The sequence below is a fragment of the Ranitomeya variabilis genome, chromosome 6 (genome assembly GCF_051348905.1).
Source record: "Ranitomeya variabilis isolate aRanVar5 chromosome 6, aRanVar5.hap1, whole genome shotgun sequence".
Lineage (NCBI taxonomy): Eukaryota > Metazoa > Chordata > Amphibia > Anura > Dendrobatidae > Ranitomeya > Ranitomeya variabilis.
The window spans coordinates 25,971,097-25,990,827 of NC_135237.1; the positions used below are offsets into that span (position 1 = coordinate 25,971,097).

The 19,731-nt window shown below is 45.3% G+C and overlaps 1 protein-coding gene across 1 annotated transcript in view; it reads right to left on the reverse strand.

Annotated features, from left to right (window-relative positions):
- Positions 1–1,924: 1,924 nt before the first annotated feature.
- The window catches only part of LOC143781464 (scinderin-like), a 69,798-nt gene continuing 51,991 nt past the window's right edge, over positions 1,925–19,731 (reverse strand). The window contains exons 9-16 of the mRNA XM_077268086.1: positions 16,593–16,714; positions 15,667–15,757; positions 8,086–8,256; positions 7,423–7,600; positions 7,157–7,278; positions 5,919–5,996; positions 4,961–5,021; positions 1,925–3,027 (exon numbers count right to left, since the gene is read on the reverse strand). Of these exons, the coding sequence (XP_077124201.1) occupies positions 2,894–3,027; positions 4,961–5,021; positions 5,919–5,996; positions 7,157–7,278; positions 7,423–7,600; positions 8,086–8,256; positions 15,667–15,757; positions 16,593–16,714 (957 nt within the window). The 3' untranslated portion in view covers positions 1,925–2,893. The remainder of the gene's footprint in view (positions 3,028–4,960; positions 5,022–5,918; positions 5,997–7,156; positions 7,279–7,422; positions 7,601–8,085; positions 8,257–15,666; positions 15,758–16,592; positions 16,715–19,731) is intronic.

Sequence of the window (19,731 nt, forward strand, 5' to 3'; positions counted from 1 at the left end):
ATAGCATAGTCCATAAAGTCTTCTTTCTCTCTGAGATGCTATGAACACATCATCATTCCACACAGGACTGATCTGTGTCTCACCTCCCTGATATTTACAAGTCCCCCTCCTCATTCACAGGTCAGGAGGGGGAAGGTCTCAGGGGCTCATTGTTTCAACAAGCTAGGTCAACATGTCATTAGCACATTAGCAAACAATACAGTACTGTGGGGGCTGATATCAGATGGCAGCAACAGCCATTCATCAATTAACAAATAACTCATCCTACAAGAGAACACCATCAAAATAAGTAAAATAGAAATATACACAAAAATGATACCCACATAGCATATCACACCATCACAGCGCGTCTCACATATTCCTATTGACTGTTAGCTAGAGTCAAGCAAATTTCTCAAAATTCTCTACTGCAACAATGGAAGACTCAAGATAAGAAGAGGACTGGACCGGGGGATGTGGTGGAGGGGGCGTTATGGGGAGAGTCAATAGGGGACTATAATAATTAACTGTTTTTTAGGGGGGGGGGTGGTTTAAGACCTTCTTGGCCCTCAGAATTTAACCAAATAATGGCTGACTGGGAGACATTTTGCCAGATTCGTGAAAATTAAGTTCCCAAAGATTTGGATTCATTAAAATCTGAATTTTGGGGAAAATTGTAGCAAAATTAATTTGTTTACAATCCATTTGCTCATCTTTTCTTACAGCTAATATTCAGCTTTAGCCCCCCAAAAAATAAAAAAAATGCTGCAAAAAGTGCCTCTTGCATCAATGACATGCGAAAAATTGAGGATATCAAGTAGCTTGTTAATTATCAGCACTATTGGCGGTATTATTAGTAAAATACTATTAGTATTATTTTTAACGAAAAAAACATTAAATATCCTAAAAAAAAACAATAACAGTCATGTTCTCTGCGTTGGGTTTGGGTGAGCAGTGTGCAGGATTTTTTTGCAGAAAAATTGTGCAGCCAATTAATACACAAATAACCGCCCTCATGTGTGCGCATTGTTTCGTCCTCATGTACATGTGCAAATGTGTTAACGAACCTTTAAGGGACACAAACTAAATCTGTCCAACCAATCCGCATGGGCCTGACTCATAGATCCAGGTTTCCAAGGGTCAATAATCAGGATGTTTGCAGTGTTCATCCAAATCCGCCTGATTCATGAATATAACGCCAAAACTGCAGTGAAGTCTACCACTCAATACAGCATGATAAATAACATTACGGATTTCTATGTAGTGACAGTAATAGCGATTTTAGCACATTGACATAACTTTGTGAATACTTTTTTTGAGCACTGTCCCTTTAAATATAATGGTTAATAATTAACCGCAAGTGTTGACTAAAGGAGGAAATATGTAGACGATGAATACTAAATAACACATGTTTCCCGAGGTCTCCCTTTTTTTTTTTTCCGCTGTTTTCTAAATGGAAGAAATTTGCTTTGGATAACGTGCAGGCGGCGGAGGAGGGGGGGCACTAAAATGGTTAATAATTCATTGTGCCGGGGGCGGAGGAGCATTTATGACATAATGACTGGGGTGTTTTACCCTGAGCAGAACGCATTACTGTGTGCATAACGTGACAGCGCAAATCCACACACCCTCCTCGCTGTCACCATATGGCGCCTTTATCTTCAGTGTGTGACCATCCCTTATACGTCGCCGTCAACCGTGTCCTTGCTGGATGCTCAGCATCAATGTGCAGCGACGGATCGTACTGCTCTGTCTGATGGAGGGGCCTGGGGTTGGTGATTCCAGGAGGATGTTACCCCCTGACTGCATTGTGCCCCCCGTACAGATGGTGGAGGACCTCAGACCCATCCCCCACCTATAATGGAAATTGTGAGCCCGGCCGCCCCCAATGTCAGGGTCTGACCCCACAAATGATCAACTGGATGAAGGGGCAAAAATCCCCACCGACGCCTCCAAAGTCTTGTAGAAATCCTTGCTGGAAGAGAGGAGATGTTAATCTGCATATTAATGTCTAATAGATGTAGGATGGAGGTCAGAAAAGCTCCTGAAGAAGGATGTGGGGGGCACTTACTTTTCATCATGCAGAAAGCAGCATGATGTGGGGACCCTGATTTCAGCCATGTGTCACTTATTGAGCCGATTGCTACAGTTTTATCTGCTGCATCCCGCCCAGACCACTGATTGGCAGCTTTCTGTGTACACTGTGCATAGGCAGAAAGAGGCCAGTCAGTGGTGGGGGCGGAGTTAGACCAGCTGGCAGCAGGTTTACTAGTCTTCTAGCGATAATCTCCTGCTGATAAAGCAGTGATTTTATCAAAACTACAGCAAGCAGCCCAGTAAGTGACACATCGCTGAAATCAGGGTCTCTGCCCCTACATTGTGCTGCTCTCAGACTAGATGTCAGAAACCTGGTGACAGATTCACTCTAAATGCCTCATGTCGGGGTGTGCGCTGTATAGAAACGGGGGTTCATGTGATAAAAATGTCTGAATGATTGTGAATTTTATAAGATAAGAAAATGATACAAGAGCGTACGAGAATAAGGTGAAGGAATAAAGGTCACCGTCCGTGCAGTGTATCACAGACGAGCGTGCAGCGCAGTCTAATCCCATCATTAAAGGAAAAAAAATTCTGAACCCCACGGATCCATCAGAATCTTCATTGTTGGATTCGTTTTTTTATTACAGTTTGATACATTTGTGAGATGTTGATAAGTTGCTGTTTTTTGTTAGACTGAAGGGTCGAAATGGCGAATGTAATCCCGGAGATCAGACGAGAAGAGGACGGCCGGTCAGTCACACGGGACCGATACTAACTGACATCACTCGGAGGATCCCGACCTTCATTATTACAGCACAAGATCTTGATGGATGAGGTATATGATTTGTCCAAAATGTCCAGGTCATTTGTCCTTTTACTGTTGCCATTTTTTGGAATCCCAAGCCAAAAACCAGCCGGTGAACGTAGGCGGCTCGTGTCCTTGCTTGATGACGGTGATGGGGATGTTTTTGTCTCTTCCTGATGGATCACTCTCCAGATATCGTTTGGCTATAACCAAAATATGTCAGTCAGATGAATCAAGAAAAAAAGATCACAAAACAAGCGAGGAACAGACCGGACAGGGACGTAACGATCGCGATCGCAGAGAGCAACCCGGCTGTGCGGGAGGAGGGACCGCCGAGGACAGCGCCTATTTCAGCTGGACGTGCATTCGAGGACGCACATTCAGGTGAAGCGTATTGCAGATCAGAGACACCGCCGGCTCCCTATGTTGCAGTCCCCGCCACCGGCCAATCAGCTGACGACGGCGTGCCAGTCACTAGCGGCACATGGCAGTGACATCATGCGCTGCCCATGCCTGCACACTGAAGTCAGCCACCGGCCACAGAAGACACCGCGCAGCGCGGGAGCAGAGGAACGTAAGAAAAATCTTTTTTTTTTAAACAGATACACATTATACCAGGAAGGTGACTAGGAAGGGGTCATTGTACCAGGAAGGGTCCTAAGATGGGGGTCATCATACCAGGAAGGGGCCTAAGATAGGGGTCATTATATCAGTAAGGGGCCTAGGATGGGGGTCATTATACCAGGAAGGGGCCTAAGATAGGGGTCATTATATCAGTAAGGGGCCTAGGATGGGGGTCATTATACCAGGAAGGGGCCTAGGATGGGGGTCATTATACCAGGAAGGGGCCTAGGATGGGGGTCATTATACCAGGAAGGGGCCTAGGATGGGGGACATTACACCAGGAAGGAGCCTAGGATGGGGGACATTATACCAAAGAAGGGACCTAAGATGGGGGTCATTATATCAAGAATGGGCCTAGGATGGGGGTCACTTTACCAGGAAGGGGCCTAGGATGGGGGTCATTATACCAGGAAGGGGCCTAGGATGGGGGTCAATATATCAGGAAAGGGCCTAGGATGGGGGTCATTATACCAGGAAGGGGCCTAGGATGGGGGTCACTATACAAGGATGGGGGTCATTACACAAGGAAGGGCCCTAGGATAGGTTTATTATACCAAGATGGGAGTCATTATACCAGAATAGGATTCAGTCTCAGTGGTGTAACTCGAGTCTCATGGACCCTGGTGCAAAATTGGGACCTGGGTTCCCACCTCCATGTTGATCAGATGTTAGGTCCTTTAAAGTGTTCTATATCCTATAAAGACATCCATGTTACAGTGTCCCCATCATGGCCCCTTCCTGTAATAATGTCTCCTGTCCTGGCCCCTTTCTGTAATAACGACCCCCATTCTGGTATAATAACCTGCATCCTGAATCCTATTCTGGTATAATAACCCCCATCCTGGTCCCCATTCTGTCATAATGACCCGCATCCTGACCATTAGTGGTAATCTAACCATTAAAGAAGTTCTTCACCTGGGACAGTCTATACTTAATAAATGGTTCACTAAAATCTGATCGATGACTGTTTCCCAAGTGATTGGCTGTAATCCATGAGCCAGTAAGTGTTTACTTTCTCAGCAGTGCCTCCACAGGAGGAAATCGGCATTACACAGTGTCCATGCTCATCAGTTGGTGTCTGAGTCATACCAGACAGGACAGGTCCTCCAGAGAAGCTCTGGCCCAAAAATGTCTAAAGCATCCCCCATACTAATCCCTGAGGAGAGTGTATTGAAGTGGGATTTCTAAACTCTATAACCTCTTTATATAGTTTTTCATAATCGCCTGCCTGGTTACAATAATAACTTTCTATTGTTGAGGTGTCCAACATAAAACAAAGTCTGCACAATTATTAAGAATTTATTGGCCAATGCAGATATTTTATCTATGGTCCTCCAAGTAGAGCAACATGAAGCTGGTGGGTTGTCCCATCTATGTACGGACAGGTCAGGGATCTCCGACCCGTGGTTCTCCCAAAAAATTACTGGCTCCTACAAGTAAAGAGGTTGTCCATCAGGGACAACTACAATCATGGGGGAAATGGAGGAACCTAGAAGAGAGACACGGACTCACCTGCCACCTGCGATTCCTTCTTCTCTTCTTCATTGGAATCAATTCCAATCCACAAGAATATCTGGAAGAAATGACCAAAATGATGTTTAGAAGATAATCAGGACTGAGGGGGGTTATTCTGATGAGTGGAGAGGAGATCCATGAGGTTGGCCAGGGATGGACTGGATCCACCAGAAGATCCTCAAGAAGGTCCAGCGTTATGGTAGATGCATACGAACCCATTAGGTCCAACATTCGAGAGAACGGAAACTGCGAATTAAACTAATGATCGGCTTTTGGAGGTTCCGTATTTTTTTTTTATAGGGACTAAGTCCAAAAGTTGTCATTGATTATAGAAAATGGAGTATTTCCCTGAAGGAACCTATCGCATGTTAGTGTGTGGCATGGATATAAGGACCGTGCAAAGATGTCACTGACCCTGAGGGGCCCACACGCCATTATTAGAAGAGGCGCTTGCTGCACTAGTTGGGGACTCTATTATAGATTTTGTATTTTTGCTTGAACTTTGCTAAAAAGTCACAGGAACCAAAAAGTTGCCATACTCCATCGCCAATACTGGGAATCATCACTGCAACAATGTCTTTGGAAATTCTTGAGAATGGAGTGATCACAAGAATCACAGGTCCCCCCCATATTCGCTAAGGACACCATCAATATCATCAGAATGGACAATCCCTTTAAGGCCTGGTCCATAAGGAGTTAATGGGGATGTCCTCCATTCTTTTGTTCAGCCCGGAGCTCTGTGCAGATTAGTGATATAAAGCCTGGTGTCTGTTTTACTGAGAATTACATAGATATAATAGAGTTTTGGGCATCCGCCACTCACTGGACGCGGTATAATTCTGTATGAGATGAGCCCCCTCTAGTGGCGGCTGCAGGTAGCTGAACACCACAGTAACTGGGAAGTGGTTTAATGCTGCGCCTCCTAGTGGTCAGAAGTTATTCCTGCAGTTCTTACCTGCTCCCAGGTGTCCAGCATCATGACGTCATCCTCGGCCAGGTCTTCTTGGGTGAACTCCCCGGGAACTTCTTCAACCTACCAGGCACCATGGAGGAGAGAGGTGATCACAGGGTTAATATAGACATTGGCAGAAAACAGTGAGTACAGGCGCATTCCTGAAATACTCTGCGCACCAAGTAATGCATACTGTATGGTAATATCAGCCGCAGGACCCCAAACTATCGTCGTCCCCTATAGATTGCCTTTTTTAAGTTAAAAATTTGCACCGATATTTGGATACAATTTGGAGGAGTCGTGTTAGGACTCATTCATATGTCAGCTTTTCGCATAAATCTTGTTTTTTATGGATAGAACTTGTGCCTATTCTAGTCTATGGTGCGGGTCACACATGGGTGTAGTTTTTGGGACCGAGTGGTCCTCGCAAGATAATGAAGACTTGTCCGATTTTATTCCAAGTCTTGGATTAATTCTGGCTAATACACGTTTATGGGTGCGGTCGTGCGCTGTTTATTTTTTACGGACTGTTTGGGGTTTTTCCAGCTTCTATCAATCAGGTTTTTGGTTTTTTTTCCCCATCCATAAAACACTGAAAAAACTGAAAATAAACTGACAAAAACACTGAAAATCTGATCAAAAACACAATGATGGATCTCCGGCAGGTTTTTTTTGCATGTGAATGAGCCGTTACATTTAACCCTCGCCTTGTCACCTAAGTCACGCTCTTCCCCTTTAAACCGAATTCCATTGCTGAGTAAGGTGGTAAACCGTGAATGGAACACAATAAATAAATCCAAAACTTGCGCCAACATTTTTGTATTCAGCGACAAGGTCTAAATGCACTCAGAATAATAAATCTGGCAACAATGTATAAACGCATTGAGAATTTTGAATCTGTCCCTTTGTGTTTCGGTTTCTCCCCATATTCTAGATCTTTGCTACTTGTCAGTGATTGTCAGCAGCGGTTAACCCTCCTATAGACCGCTCCTGATCACAGCTGCTACATTTGTATCCAGTCTATAGAATCCTGCGATGTGTCAGTCAGGACTCCAGGTTGTTACAATGTATCCGAGTGCAGCCCGGTCATTCACATGTGATACAAGGACGATCGGGGTCCTGATTCTGGATAAGAGAGTGGGGTCTCACGTGTTGGACCCCTCTCTATCATGTCATACTAAGGGATACATCATGGGATGCTTTGTAATTATATGAAACCTATGAAGAATCGGCTTATTTACCAGAAACCTCCCGGTTCTATTGGAGCAGCCGTACAGTTTTGGTGGGTGATCTTCTAGTTGGGTTTCAAGGAGAGGAGACGTCTGATATTCCTTCTTACCGCCCAGAGTTTTCCAGAAAGTGTCTGATAAAAGAGCGACGTTCTTGGATTATAATCTGTATAAACAGTGTCACAATGTGTCCTATGACAGTGCGGCGATCAGGAGATAGTGAACTTCTTTCCTCCCAGAAGCCGCCAGTTTTTAGCCAATGGACAGTGATCTCGTACCTGGCTCTTTGCCTTCTTCCACTTTTGTTCCTTTCCACTTCATGGTTGTCACCAGATATTCCGAGCCTTTGATTTCCTCCACATTTGCTCCTTTTCCAATCCACATAATGGCCGTGTCATTTTGGAATTTCAGCACAAAAGCATCGTTGGCGTTGAGCGAGCGGGCGTCAGCGTCAACCTGCACATACACAAGGGCTCACTTTATTCCGGAGTCTGATCTGTGAAATCTAAGGGCTTGTCCCAGTTTAGAAAAACATAGTTGCCTTTTAGCTAAAAACAGCGCCACCTCGTCTACAGGTGGGGTAAGGTATTGCGACTTTTGCATCGATAACTTCAATGTAGCTGAACTACAAATACCAAACGCAACCTGAAAACAGGAGTGGCGCTGTTTCTGGAGGAAGAAAGTCATGTTCTTCTAATCCTGGACAACTCCTTTTAGATAAAAAAAAAATAAATTTGGAGTTCACATAAACTTTTTTCAGCCATTTCTTTTATTACCTGTGCCCCGTAACAATAACATCCACAAATAATAATAATTCCACCATATTGGTTGTTGTCAGTGGACTTTTCTAGAAATGGCGGAACATAATTTTTTACATACGGAGGCTTCTCCAAAATGTGCACTGTCTGCTGAGATGCACCGGTACGTAACGGCTCTCTCACCTCATTTATCCTCGTGATCGATCCTATGTTCTTCCTGACTTGGAAGAGCCGGATGGCGCGCGGAGGAGCCTGGCCGCTCTCCCTGGACGTGCCGTCCTTGAAGACAATCAGCGGCTTGTCTTTGAATATGGCCAGAAGATGTGGAGGCTCCTTCCCCTGAGAGACGCGAGTCTAGAAAAACAAAAATTAGAAACTATTATCACTCCGTGTCCCCACCTGCCACGTGCTACGGGCGGTCCTGGGGTCTTCTACTAATGTGACGCCGGAGGGCTCGTATCCAATATTTTATGACTTTCCAGGTCACAGTTATGGCCACTAATGGGTTCATCTCGTTATTCCGGGCTGTGGACAAGCAGCGCTTATCAGCTACAATAATGACGCTTTTTCCATGTGTCCTTAATAATGTCAGCTGTCAGATTTTTTGATAAGATGTCCAAAAAAAAAAAAAAAATATATATAGATGAATAAATTGGTGACCCTGAGCATAGAAGTAGTAGTGCTACAATGTTACTTCACTAATCGTATTTTGAGCAGTATATTATTTTAGTAATAGTAGTAGTTTTAGTATTGTATCATTAGTATGTGATTTTAGCTGTATATTTAGTCATGGTAGTATATTGTATTATAAGTAGTATAATATTGTAGAAGCTTTAGGTCGCCCCGGCAGCAGGCACGCTGTGTGGGTGTTATGTTTGACTCCGATCTCTCCTTCACCTCCCACATACAATCTCTTGCCCGCTCGTGCCGCTTATGGAGCGCCCCCACACCGCCGCTGGGCCGAGGGGTACCCGGTACCGGGCCTCTGCTCTGGGGTTGTCACGGTGGCTAGACCCGGTCCGTGGCCCTGCCGGTCAGTGGGGGACGTCCGGTGCAATGAGTGGTGATAGTGGTGCAGTTGTGGGATGCAGGTCGCGGTAAATAACGAGGACACCAGGTTGCAGTCTCTTTACCTCTTTACTGAAGATCTCTGGGTCCTCAGTCCGGAATCCAGATAACCAGGCTGCGCAAGTCTGGCCGGTCCAATGGCACCTCCAGAGTTCACTTTGCAGGTGGAAATCAGTGCCTGCCTTCTAGCGCTATGTGTTGTAGTCCTTCCCTGCTGTGCTTACGGAAAGTACCCCACAACTGTTGTGTCTGTTTCTTAAGTTCCCTCACAACTCGATTAGATGATGTTCTGCTAATCCTCCGTCCCTCCCGATGTTCTGGTTAGGACGGCACCCGTATGACGGGTAGGCTCGGAGCTCTTCCGGGACCCTAGAGTCGCCCCTCTCCACAAGTTGCCCCCCAAGACTGCATAGGTGATTTGATGTGAGACAGCCCGCCTGAGACTGACTGTCCTGCCGTAGGTTTGAAGTATTGCTTGAAGCTAGATGTCTATATACTTCCTCGGCATTCCGGCCACCGGCTACACGCCTCAGAAGGATGTTGCCTCGATCTTACGGCACGACTCCTACTGGTATTCTCCTATTTGCTTCGATCTCGTTTCTCACTCAGCACAATATATCTCTCTTCTATTCCTTTCTTAGGGCACCGCCGCTATTCTGTGCAGGCACGGTCCGTGACGTTCTTTCTTGTAGCCAGGTCTCCATCAGGGTCCCAAACCTGACAGAGGCCCTACCGAATCATCTCCCGCAACACCCTCTGCCACAAGGTGTTGCCTGGTTCCTATCCAGTCAGCTTTCTCTCTCTAACTTCCTGCCTGACCCCCAGTTTTACCAGTATGTGAGGAGTGGCCTAATGAATAGCACCCTTAGCTCCCCCTGGTGGCCCGACTGTGAAATGTATTGGTGTCTGTGATACCTGGTCAGATGAACTCCTTCAGTGCCATCAGACGTACCATGGCGGGACCACAGTACTGCAACGACCAGGACTCTGGGGCGCTGCACTCCCCCCCGGTTAAATCCAGTACTCCGGGACTGGGAAGAAACAACAATACAGGTTAGCAAAAAGACATACAATTTTTGTTGAGTGCAAATAACAATAAGTATACTTGAACAGAGCTTCCCTTTATGGGAGGTGAGGACACTTGAACGTTACAAAACATGGTTAAATATTACAGCAACAGGCTATAAATAACTTCTGTTACCCAACCGGGTATTCTACTTAGTGCAATTCTTTGAACAATAATTTAACATCGCCTTTAAGGACGTACACTCAGCATCCGCTAAAGACCTTCTTATAATCACATTATAAGGCAATTTTAACTTCACATTCTCCTTCTTTAAATCTGCAGGACCGCCTGTCCTAACGGCGCCAGACCTACTGCCTCTCCTTTCCTACAGGACCACTCCTTTCAGCCCGAGCCTTCTGTCTTTTCCACTACTATACACAGTATAAAACATAACGTACTTTCAGTTTAGGAATACTGAGCCATCTTCATATGGCTCCTAGGAGGACTCACTGACTAACCCCTACGGGTTCACTTTCTGTCCTCTGTAACACATTATTAACTCTCTCTTTACAATAAACTAGTTTTTCTACGGAGGACTCAGGGTTCACCTTCTATCCCCAATTTCTACCAACATTATCAACCATTTTCTTAGAGCATTAACTTCTATCTTAACTTTCTTGCCAACTATTATGCAGGACACTATGTCTACCCCTACGGGCCTACTGCACCTTTCTTCTAGCTTTCACTTTCTTCCACTAAACATTATCAGCATTTCTTTTACAATTAACTAGTCAAATACATATAACTTTACATGTAAACACCATCATCATTTTCATTTGCTTTGACATTATTGCTTTCTATCAGTCTTAAAGCAATGTCACTCTTTAAGTGTAACAGCAAAAATCCCCTTTAAAAGGGGACCAAGTCTTCATGAGGTAGCATATCTTCTCAAGCTACCAGTCTGTACTCAGCAAAGGCTCCGGTGCGGTATCTTCGCAAAGAGTCTCTTTACAAGTAAAACCAGTAAGAAACACCCTTAAGAAGGTGTGAACTATTTACAAGAAGTTTGTATCATGCATTGTTCATGATTGCGGCAGTTCTTGATAACAGGGGAAAAATAGCAAAAACAAACAAAACAATAGGGATCCCGGGTCAACAAAGGGATCCCCTGGGAGTTAACCCTGGACGGGTTTAGCAGCAAGAATCAGGAAAACAAACAGTTAACTATTTACATTCTCGTGGTTTCGAGGTTTACTCTTGCTCTGGCGGCCTTGGCCCCTGACCTCCGACTGCTGTGGCGTCTGTGCCGGTGGCAGGTCCCGCAGGGGCCGTCAGATCACCCGGTGTCTGGATTTGAAGGCTAACCCTGCTTGCAAGTTCAGTAGCCGCTACTAGGCGTACGGTGGTGATGGTCACAAGATCTGGCAAATCTGGATCTGTCATGATCGGGGCAGCAGGTGACGTCCCCTCAGGCTCACATCGCCGGACATCCCGAGCACACCATCCTTGTGCGCTCCGGTGACGGGTGTACGTCACCTGATCCCCCCTTCGTAGTGGGTCGCCGTTCCGGTCGCAGCAGGTAGTTTTCACGTTGTAACTTGTAACGAAGACGTCAGTGGGTAGTCCCGGCTCCTGTATGGAACCCCATCCCCTCTTCGGGTGGAAGGCCAACACAGTTCCCCGCTTTACCACGTCTTTCCTTCCATGCACAGACTTTTTACGTTGCGTATCATGTTGTTCAACCTCGTCTCGATTTTTCCAGTGCTGGATCAAGCATTGATTGTACTGTTCCCAGGTAAGTATTGCAAGGGTGAGACCATCCCCCGGGACTCCATCCGGCTCAACCCAGGGGGTGTCCCACCGGAGCATCACCCCGTCTGGGCCCACATCTATGGGCTCTCCCCTCTTGGTTGGTAGCGGCGGTATCAACTTCCCCATCGCGCTGGGGGTGAGGACCACCCGTTCAACTGTGAATGAATGGTTACTGTTGTGGGGAGGATCGGTCGCGAGAGCGGGACCGGGCAGGGGAGCAGGGGCGCCGTCCATACCGGCGCCTGATGTGGTTCCACCGATGCCGATCCAGTCCGTTGATGAGGACGCTGGAGTCGGCTGCGGCCCGGACCGCGGCTCCTCCAATGCGGTCTCCGGAGGCGGCTCCGCCTTCCACGACTCCTCCTCCGCTGGCTCCGAGGTTGGGATGGATAGGCTCAGCTCCGCTGCCGATTCCAAGGACTTCGGGTCCTTCCGCTGCGGTGGACGTGGGTCCGCCTCCGGTGGATGAGGGCAAGCCGGGATTGTTCCTTCCTCGTTCTGGCACTTGCTGTTCATCGTCATGGTCCGATAGTCGGTGGCAGTGCATGCATCGGACTCCGCCATTTCTCCAGGGCCGAGCTTCTCCGTCACCCGCTTCCCACCGTTCCAGGTCAGGGGGTGGTCCTCTGCTTCGAGGCAGGTCATCGCTTTGCAACAAGAGGCGCAGGGGGCGGTCGCCGCTTCTGGCGCCACTTTGGTAGTCTCCTCCCATGGCACGCCCTCCTTCTTCTCTGGCGTAGCAATGGCGGCGGCTTTTGGCGGGAACTTCTCTCGGCAAATGGCAATACACAGTCTCTCAATAAAGCACAGTCTAAGCACAATAAATCACAGTTCCAAGGCACACATGACCTGATTCTTCAGGCTTAAGTAGATCCTGTTCGTGACGCCAAAATTGGAGCGCCCCCACACCACCGCTGGGCCGAGGGGTACCCGGTACCGGGCCTCTGCTCTGGGGTTGTCACGGTGGCTAGACCCGGTCCGTGGCCCTGCCGGTCAGTGGGGGACGTCCGGTGCAATGAGTTGTGATAGTGGTGCAGTTGTGGAATGCACGTCGCGGTAAATAACGAGGACACCAGGTTGCAGTCTCTTTACCTCTTTACTGAAGATCTCTGGGTCCTCAGTCCGGAATCCAGATAACCAGGCTGCGCAAGTCCGGCCGGTCCAATGGCACCTCCAGAGTTCACTTTGCAGGTGGAAATCAGTGCCTTCCTTCTAGCGCTATGTGTTGCAGTCCTTCCCTGCTGTGCTTACGGAAAGTACCCCACAACTGTTGTGTCTGTTTCTTAAGTTCCCTCACAACTCGATTAGATGATGTTCTGCTAATCCTCCGTCCCTCCCGATGTTCTGGTTAGGACGGCACCCGTATGACGGGTAGGCTCGGAGCTCTTCCGGGACCCTAGAGTCGCCCCTCTCCACAAGTTGCCCCCCAAGACTGCATAGGTGATTTGATGTGAGACAGCCCACCTGAGACTGACTGTCCTGCCGTAGGTTTGAAGTATTGCTTGAAGCTAGATGTCTATATACTTCCTCGGCGTTCCGGCCACCGGCTACACGCCTCAGTAGGATGTTGCCTCGATCTTATGGCACGACTCCTACTGGTATTCTCCTATTTGCTTCGATCTCGTTTCTCACTCAGCACAATATATCTCTCTTCTATTCCTTTCTTAGGGCACCGCCGCTATTCTGTGCAGGCACGGTCCCGTGACGTTCTTTCTTGTAGCCAGGTCTCCATCAGGGTCCCAAACCTGACAGAGGCCCTACCGAATCATCTCCCGCAACACCCTCTGCCACAAGGTGTTGCCTGGTTCCTATCCAGTCAGCTTTCTCTCTCTAACTTCCTGCCTGACCCCCAGTTTTACCAGTATGTGAGGAGTGGCCTAATGAATAGCACCCTTAGCTCCCCCTGGTGGCCCGGCTGTGAAATGTATTGGTGTCTGTGATACCTGGTCAGATGAACTCCTTCAGTGCCATCAGACGTACCATGGCTCCCCATAGCGGCGGAGCCACAGTACTGCAACGACCAGGACTCTGGGGCGCTGCACTTACACCTAAAGAACATCACTCCCTGTCGCCCTGATCCACTCCCGCCTGGACTACTGCAACTCTCTATTAATTGGCCTCCCCCTCACACGACTTTCCCCTCTCTAGTCCATCCTTACTGCAGCAGCCAGGGTCGTCCATCTGGCTAATCGTTACTCGGACGTGTCCGCTCTTCGCCAGTCGTTACACTGGCTGCCCATTCATTACAGGATACAATTTAAAGTACTTGTTCTCACCCACAAAGCTCTCCACAGTGTGGCACCCCTACATCTCCTCCCTCATTTCTGTGTACCACCTACCCGTCCTCTCCACAGTGCGGCCCCCCTACATCTCCTCATCTCTATGTACCACCTACCCGTCCTCTCCACAGTGCGGCCCCCCTACATCTCCTCATCTCTGTGTACCACCTACCCGTCCTCTCCACAGTGCGGCCCCCCTACATCTCCTCATCTCTGTGTACCACCTACCCGTCCTCTCCACAGTGCGGCCCCCCTACATCTCCTCATCTCTGTGTACCACCTACCTGTCCTCTCCACAGTGCGGCCCCCCTACATCTCCTCATCTCTGTGTACCACCTACCTGTCCTCTCCACAGTGCGGCCCCCCTACATCAATTGTAAAGTGCTGCGGAATATGTTGGCGCTATATAAATAAAAAAATTATTATTATTATTATGCACTCATTACGCTCCGCAAGAGACTTTCGACTAACCTCTGCACTAATCCGTACCTCCTACTCCCGTCTCCAAGACTTCTCCCGTGCTGTGCCAATCTCCTGGAATGCTCTACCCCAAGAAATTAGGACCATCCACAACTTACACAGTTTAGATGGTGTTATAAAGTATTCTAATTTACTGAGATAATGACTTTTGGGTTTTCATTGGATGTAAGCCTTAATCATAATCATAATCATTAACAGAAATAAACACGTGAAATAGATCACTCTGTGTGTAATGACTCTATAGAATAGATGAGTTTCACATTTTGTATTGAAGAACTGAAATAAATTCACTTTTTGATGATATTCTAATTTAGTGAGAAGAACTTGTAGTAGTGAGGGTCATGTAATGTGACCGCTCATAGCAGAGAAAAGTAAGTCCAATGTAAGGTTTATATTTATACCTCAGAGGCTGGAAACTTCTCTCCCAGGACTCATTAGTGTATATGACTGTAAGCAAACAGCCTCCCCTCCCCCACCACTGTCACCACTAGCTGTATACTGTATATGTGTATGTATTATCTATCTATTATCTATCTATTATCTATTATTTATTATCTATCTATCTATCTATCTATTATCTATCTATTATCTATCTATCTATTATCTATTATCTATCTATCTATTATCTATTATCTATCTATATATTATCTATCTATTATCTATCTATCTATCACATATTATCTATCTATCTATCTATCTATCTATCTATCTATCTATCTATCTATTATCTATCTATTATCTATCTATCTATCTATCTATCTATTATCTATCTATCTATCTATCTATTATCTATCTATCTATTATCTATCTATCTATCTATCTATCTATTATCTATCTATCTATCTATCTATCTATCTATTATCTATCTATCTATCTATCTATCTATCTATCTATCTATTATCTATCTATTATCTATCTATCTATCTATTATCTATGTATCTATCTATCTATCTATTACGTATTGTGATAAAAATGAGCAGAAACTTGAAGAGGATTATTAATAATTCATCCTGATGTTATTACAAGTTGTAGATAAAGTGAACGGCTGATGTAAGAGCACAGGAATGTAATAGATGAAGCGCCGCGGTGATATAACCCTGGGATCGGTGCGGTACTGACGTGAGTGGCTCCGGCCTTGATGGAGCGATCCAGCTGCACCGTGAGGAAGGCGGACGCCATGATCTCGTCCTTTGTCGAATGATTCCCCTGCCTGAAAGGAACAAACAGATCAGATCTATAACAAAGAGGAAATCCATTAATCTGGAATCCAATGGTTTGGAAAATATTCATAATATGGCCCCATGACAGATAATCAGGAAATAACTTGATAATCCAGGAAAATGAAGAGATCAGTCTGGCAGCTCATTGGGGTGAGGAACGTCCTTGGTCGTCATCATCATCATCATCCTGACACAAGGACTGTGGTAGTTAATGGCGTTGTCCATTTTATAAAGCCCATTGTCATCTACCTCGTTGGGTATTATGGGGTCATTAGAGGGGGTCCTCTAGGTGGGATCCCGATCTCTTGTGTAAAGAGCATCTCTCGCTCTGGAGGACCCGTCCTGTCCTGCGTTACAGACAATGGTGTAATACTACATTTCACCTGTAGGGGCGCTACAAGGAAATGGATCACCAATTGCCAGACTTTACAGCAGATTAAAAATGATCGCTGAGGATCCGAGTAGAGGAACACCGTGTGATCAGCCTTTTATCATTGGGACCCTTTTAATAAGTATAAATATATCTAAATAAAGGAGAACTCCATGTTTGAAAGTTTGATACTAACTAAATTATCAGAATTTTAATATAAAAAGTAATATAATAAATATAAATGTAATTATTAGATACTTATTTTCTAAATCCGCAGATATGGAAATCAGCAGCTTCTTAGTGCAGCCCGAGAGCATGCTGACCCCTACTGGCCAAAACAGTAAATGAATACAAGTGTGTGTACAGCATGCTCTCGGATTATGAAAGGATTTATTCTTTTTTTTTAATTATTTTATTTCAGGAGGATCAACAATTAAGTCACATTAATCACTCACCAGGTATAGATCACTGTTCCCTTAGCAGAAGTGTATAGAATGATGTAACAATCCCCACCATAGAATTGTCCAAATGTCTCTGGAGCTATTGGAACTCGTCCGCAGGATTCCACTCTCCAAATCTTACAGGAGAAAAAAACACCAATAACAATATTAATCATGTGGAAAAAGGTCTATAAGATCCAGTATTATAACTGATTTGTTTTCACACATAGAAGGCAAAATAATAGTAATATTCTTGTACATAGGAGCAGTAATATAGCAGTTATATTCTTGTACATAGGAGCAGTATTATAGTAGTTATATTCTTGTACATAGGAGCAGTATTATAGTAGTTATATTCTTGTACATAGGAGCAGTATTATAGTAGTTATATTCTTGTACATAGGAGCAGTATTATAGTAGTTATATTCTTGTACATAGGGGCAGTATTATAGTAGTTATATTCTTGTACATAGGAGCAGTATTATAGTAGTTATATTCTTGTACATAGGAGCAGTATTATAGTAGTTATATTCTTGTACATAGGGGCAGTATTATAGTAGTTATAGTCTTGTACATAGGGGCAGTATTATAGTAGTTATAGTCTTGTACATAGGAGCAGTATTATAGTAGTTTAATTCTTGTACATAGGAGCAGTATTATAGTAGTTATATTCTTGTACATAGGAGCAGTATTATAGTAGTTATATTCTTGTACATAGGAGCAGTATTATAGTAGTTATATTCTTGTACATAGGGGGCAGTATTATAGTAGTTATAGTCTTGTACATAGGGGCAGTATTATAGTAGTTTAATTCTTGTACATAGGAGCAGTATTATAGTAGTTATATTCTTGTACATAGGAGCAGTATTATAGTAGTTATATTCTTGTACATAGGGGCAGTATTATAGTAGTTATAGTCTTGTACATAGGGGCAGTATTATAGTAGTTATAGTCTTGTACATAGGAGCAGTATTATAGTAGTTATATTCTTGTACATAGGAGCAGTATTATAGTAGTTTAATTCTTGTACATAGGAGCAGTATTATAGTAGTTATATTCTTGTACATAGGGAGCAGTATTATAGTAGTTATATTCTTGTACATAGGAGCAGTATTATAGTAGTTATATTCTTGTACATAGGAGCAGTATTATAGTAGTTATATTCTTGTACATAGGGGGCAGTATTATAGTAGTTATATTCTTGTACATAGGGGCAGTATTATAGTAGTTATATTCTTGTACATAGGGGCAGTATTATAGTAGTTATATTCTTGTACATAGGAGCAGTACTATAGTAGTTATATTCTTGTACATAGGGGCAGTATTATAGTAGTTATATTCTTTTACATAGGGGCAGTATTATAGTAGTTATATTCTTGTACATAGGAGCAGTATTATATGTTATGGTTCTCAATGGCAAGAGAACATAGCCCAGCAAACATAAGAACTAGCTCTTGGAAGGATGGAAACTAAACTGACCATGAACTAAACCTGCCGCACAACTAACAGTAGCCGGGTAGCGTAGCCTGCGTTTTATCCCTAGACGCCCAGCGCCGGCCGGAGGACTAACTAATCCTGGCAGAGGAAAATATAGTCCTGGCTCACCTCTAGAGAAATTTCCCCGAAAGGCAGACAGAGGCCCCCACAAATATTGGCGGTGATTTTAGATGAAATGACAAACGTAGTATGAAAATAGGTTTAGCAAAATTGAGGTCCGCTTACTAGATAGCAGGAAGACAGAAAGGGCACTTTCATGGTCAGCTGAAAACCCTATCAAAATACCATCCTGAAATTACTTTAAGACTCTAGTATTAACTCATAACATCAGAGTGGCAATTTCAGATCACAAGAGCTTTCCAGACACAGAAACGAAACTACAGCTGTGAACTGGAACAAAATGCAAAAACAAACAAGGACTAAGTCCAACTTAGCTGGGAGTTGTCTAGCAGCAGGAACATGCACAGAAAGGCTTCTGATTACAATGTTGACCGGCATGGAAGTGACAGAGGAGCAAGGCTAAATAGCGACTCCCACATCCTGATGGAAACAGGTGAACAGAGAGGATGATGCACACCAGTTCAATTCCACCAGTGGCCACCGGGGGAGCCCAAAATCCAATTTCACAACAGTACCCCCCCCTCAAGGAGGGGGCACCGAACCCTCACCAGAACCACCAGGGCGATCAGGATGAGCCCTATGAAAGGCACGGACCAAACCGGAGGCATGAACATCAGAGGCAGTCACCCAAGAATTATCCTCCTGACCGTATCCCTTCCATTTGACCAGATACTGGAGTTTCCGTCTGGAAACACGGGAGTCCAAGATTTTTTCCACAACGTACTCCAACTCGCCCTCAACCAACACCGGAGCAGGAGGCTCAACGGAAGGCACAACCGGTACCTCATACCTGCGCAATAATGACCGATGAAAAACATTATGAATAGAAAAAGATGCAGGGAGGTCCAAACGGAAGGACACAGGGTTAAGAATCTCCAATATCTTGTACGGGCCGATGAACCGAGGCTTAAACTTGGGAGAAGAAACCCTCATAGGGACAAAACGAGAAGACAACCACACCAAGTCCCCAACACAAAGCCGAGGACCAACCCGACGCCGGCGGTTGGCAAAAAGCTGAGTCTTCTCCTGGGACAACTTCAAATTGTCCACTACCTGCCCCCAAATCTGATGCAACCTCTCCACCACAGCATCCACTCCAGGACAATCCGAAGATTCCACCTGACCAGAAGAAAATCGAGGATGAAACCCCGAATTACAGAAAAAGGGAGACACCAAGGTGGCAGAGCTGGCCCGATTATTGAGGGCAAACTCCGCTAAAGGCAAAAAAGCAACCCAATCATCCTGATCTGCAGACACAAAACACCTCAAATATGTCTCCAAGGTCTGATTCGTCCGCTCGGTCTGGCCATTAGTCTGAGGATGGAAAGCAGACGAGAAAGACAAATCTATGCCCATCCTAGCACAGAATGCTCGCCAAAATCTAGACACGAATTGGGTACCTCTGTCAGAAACGATATTCTCCGGAATACCATGCAAACGGACCACATTTTGAAAAAACAGAGGAACCAACTCGGAAGAAGAAGGCAACTTAGGCAGGGGAACCAAATGGACCATCTTAGAGAAACGATCACACACC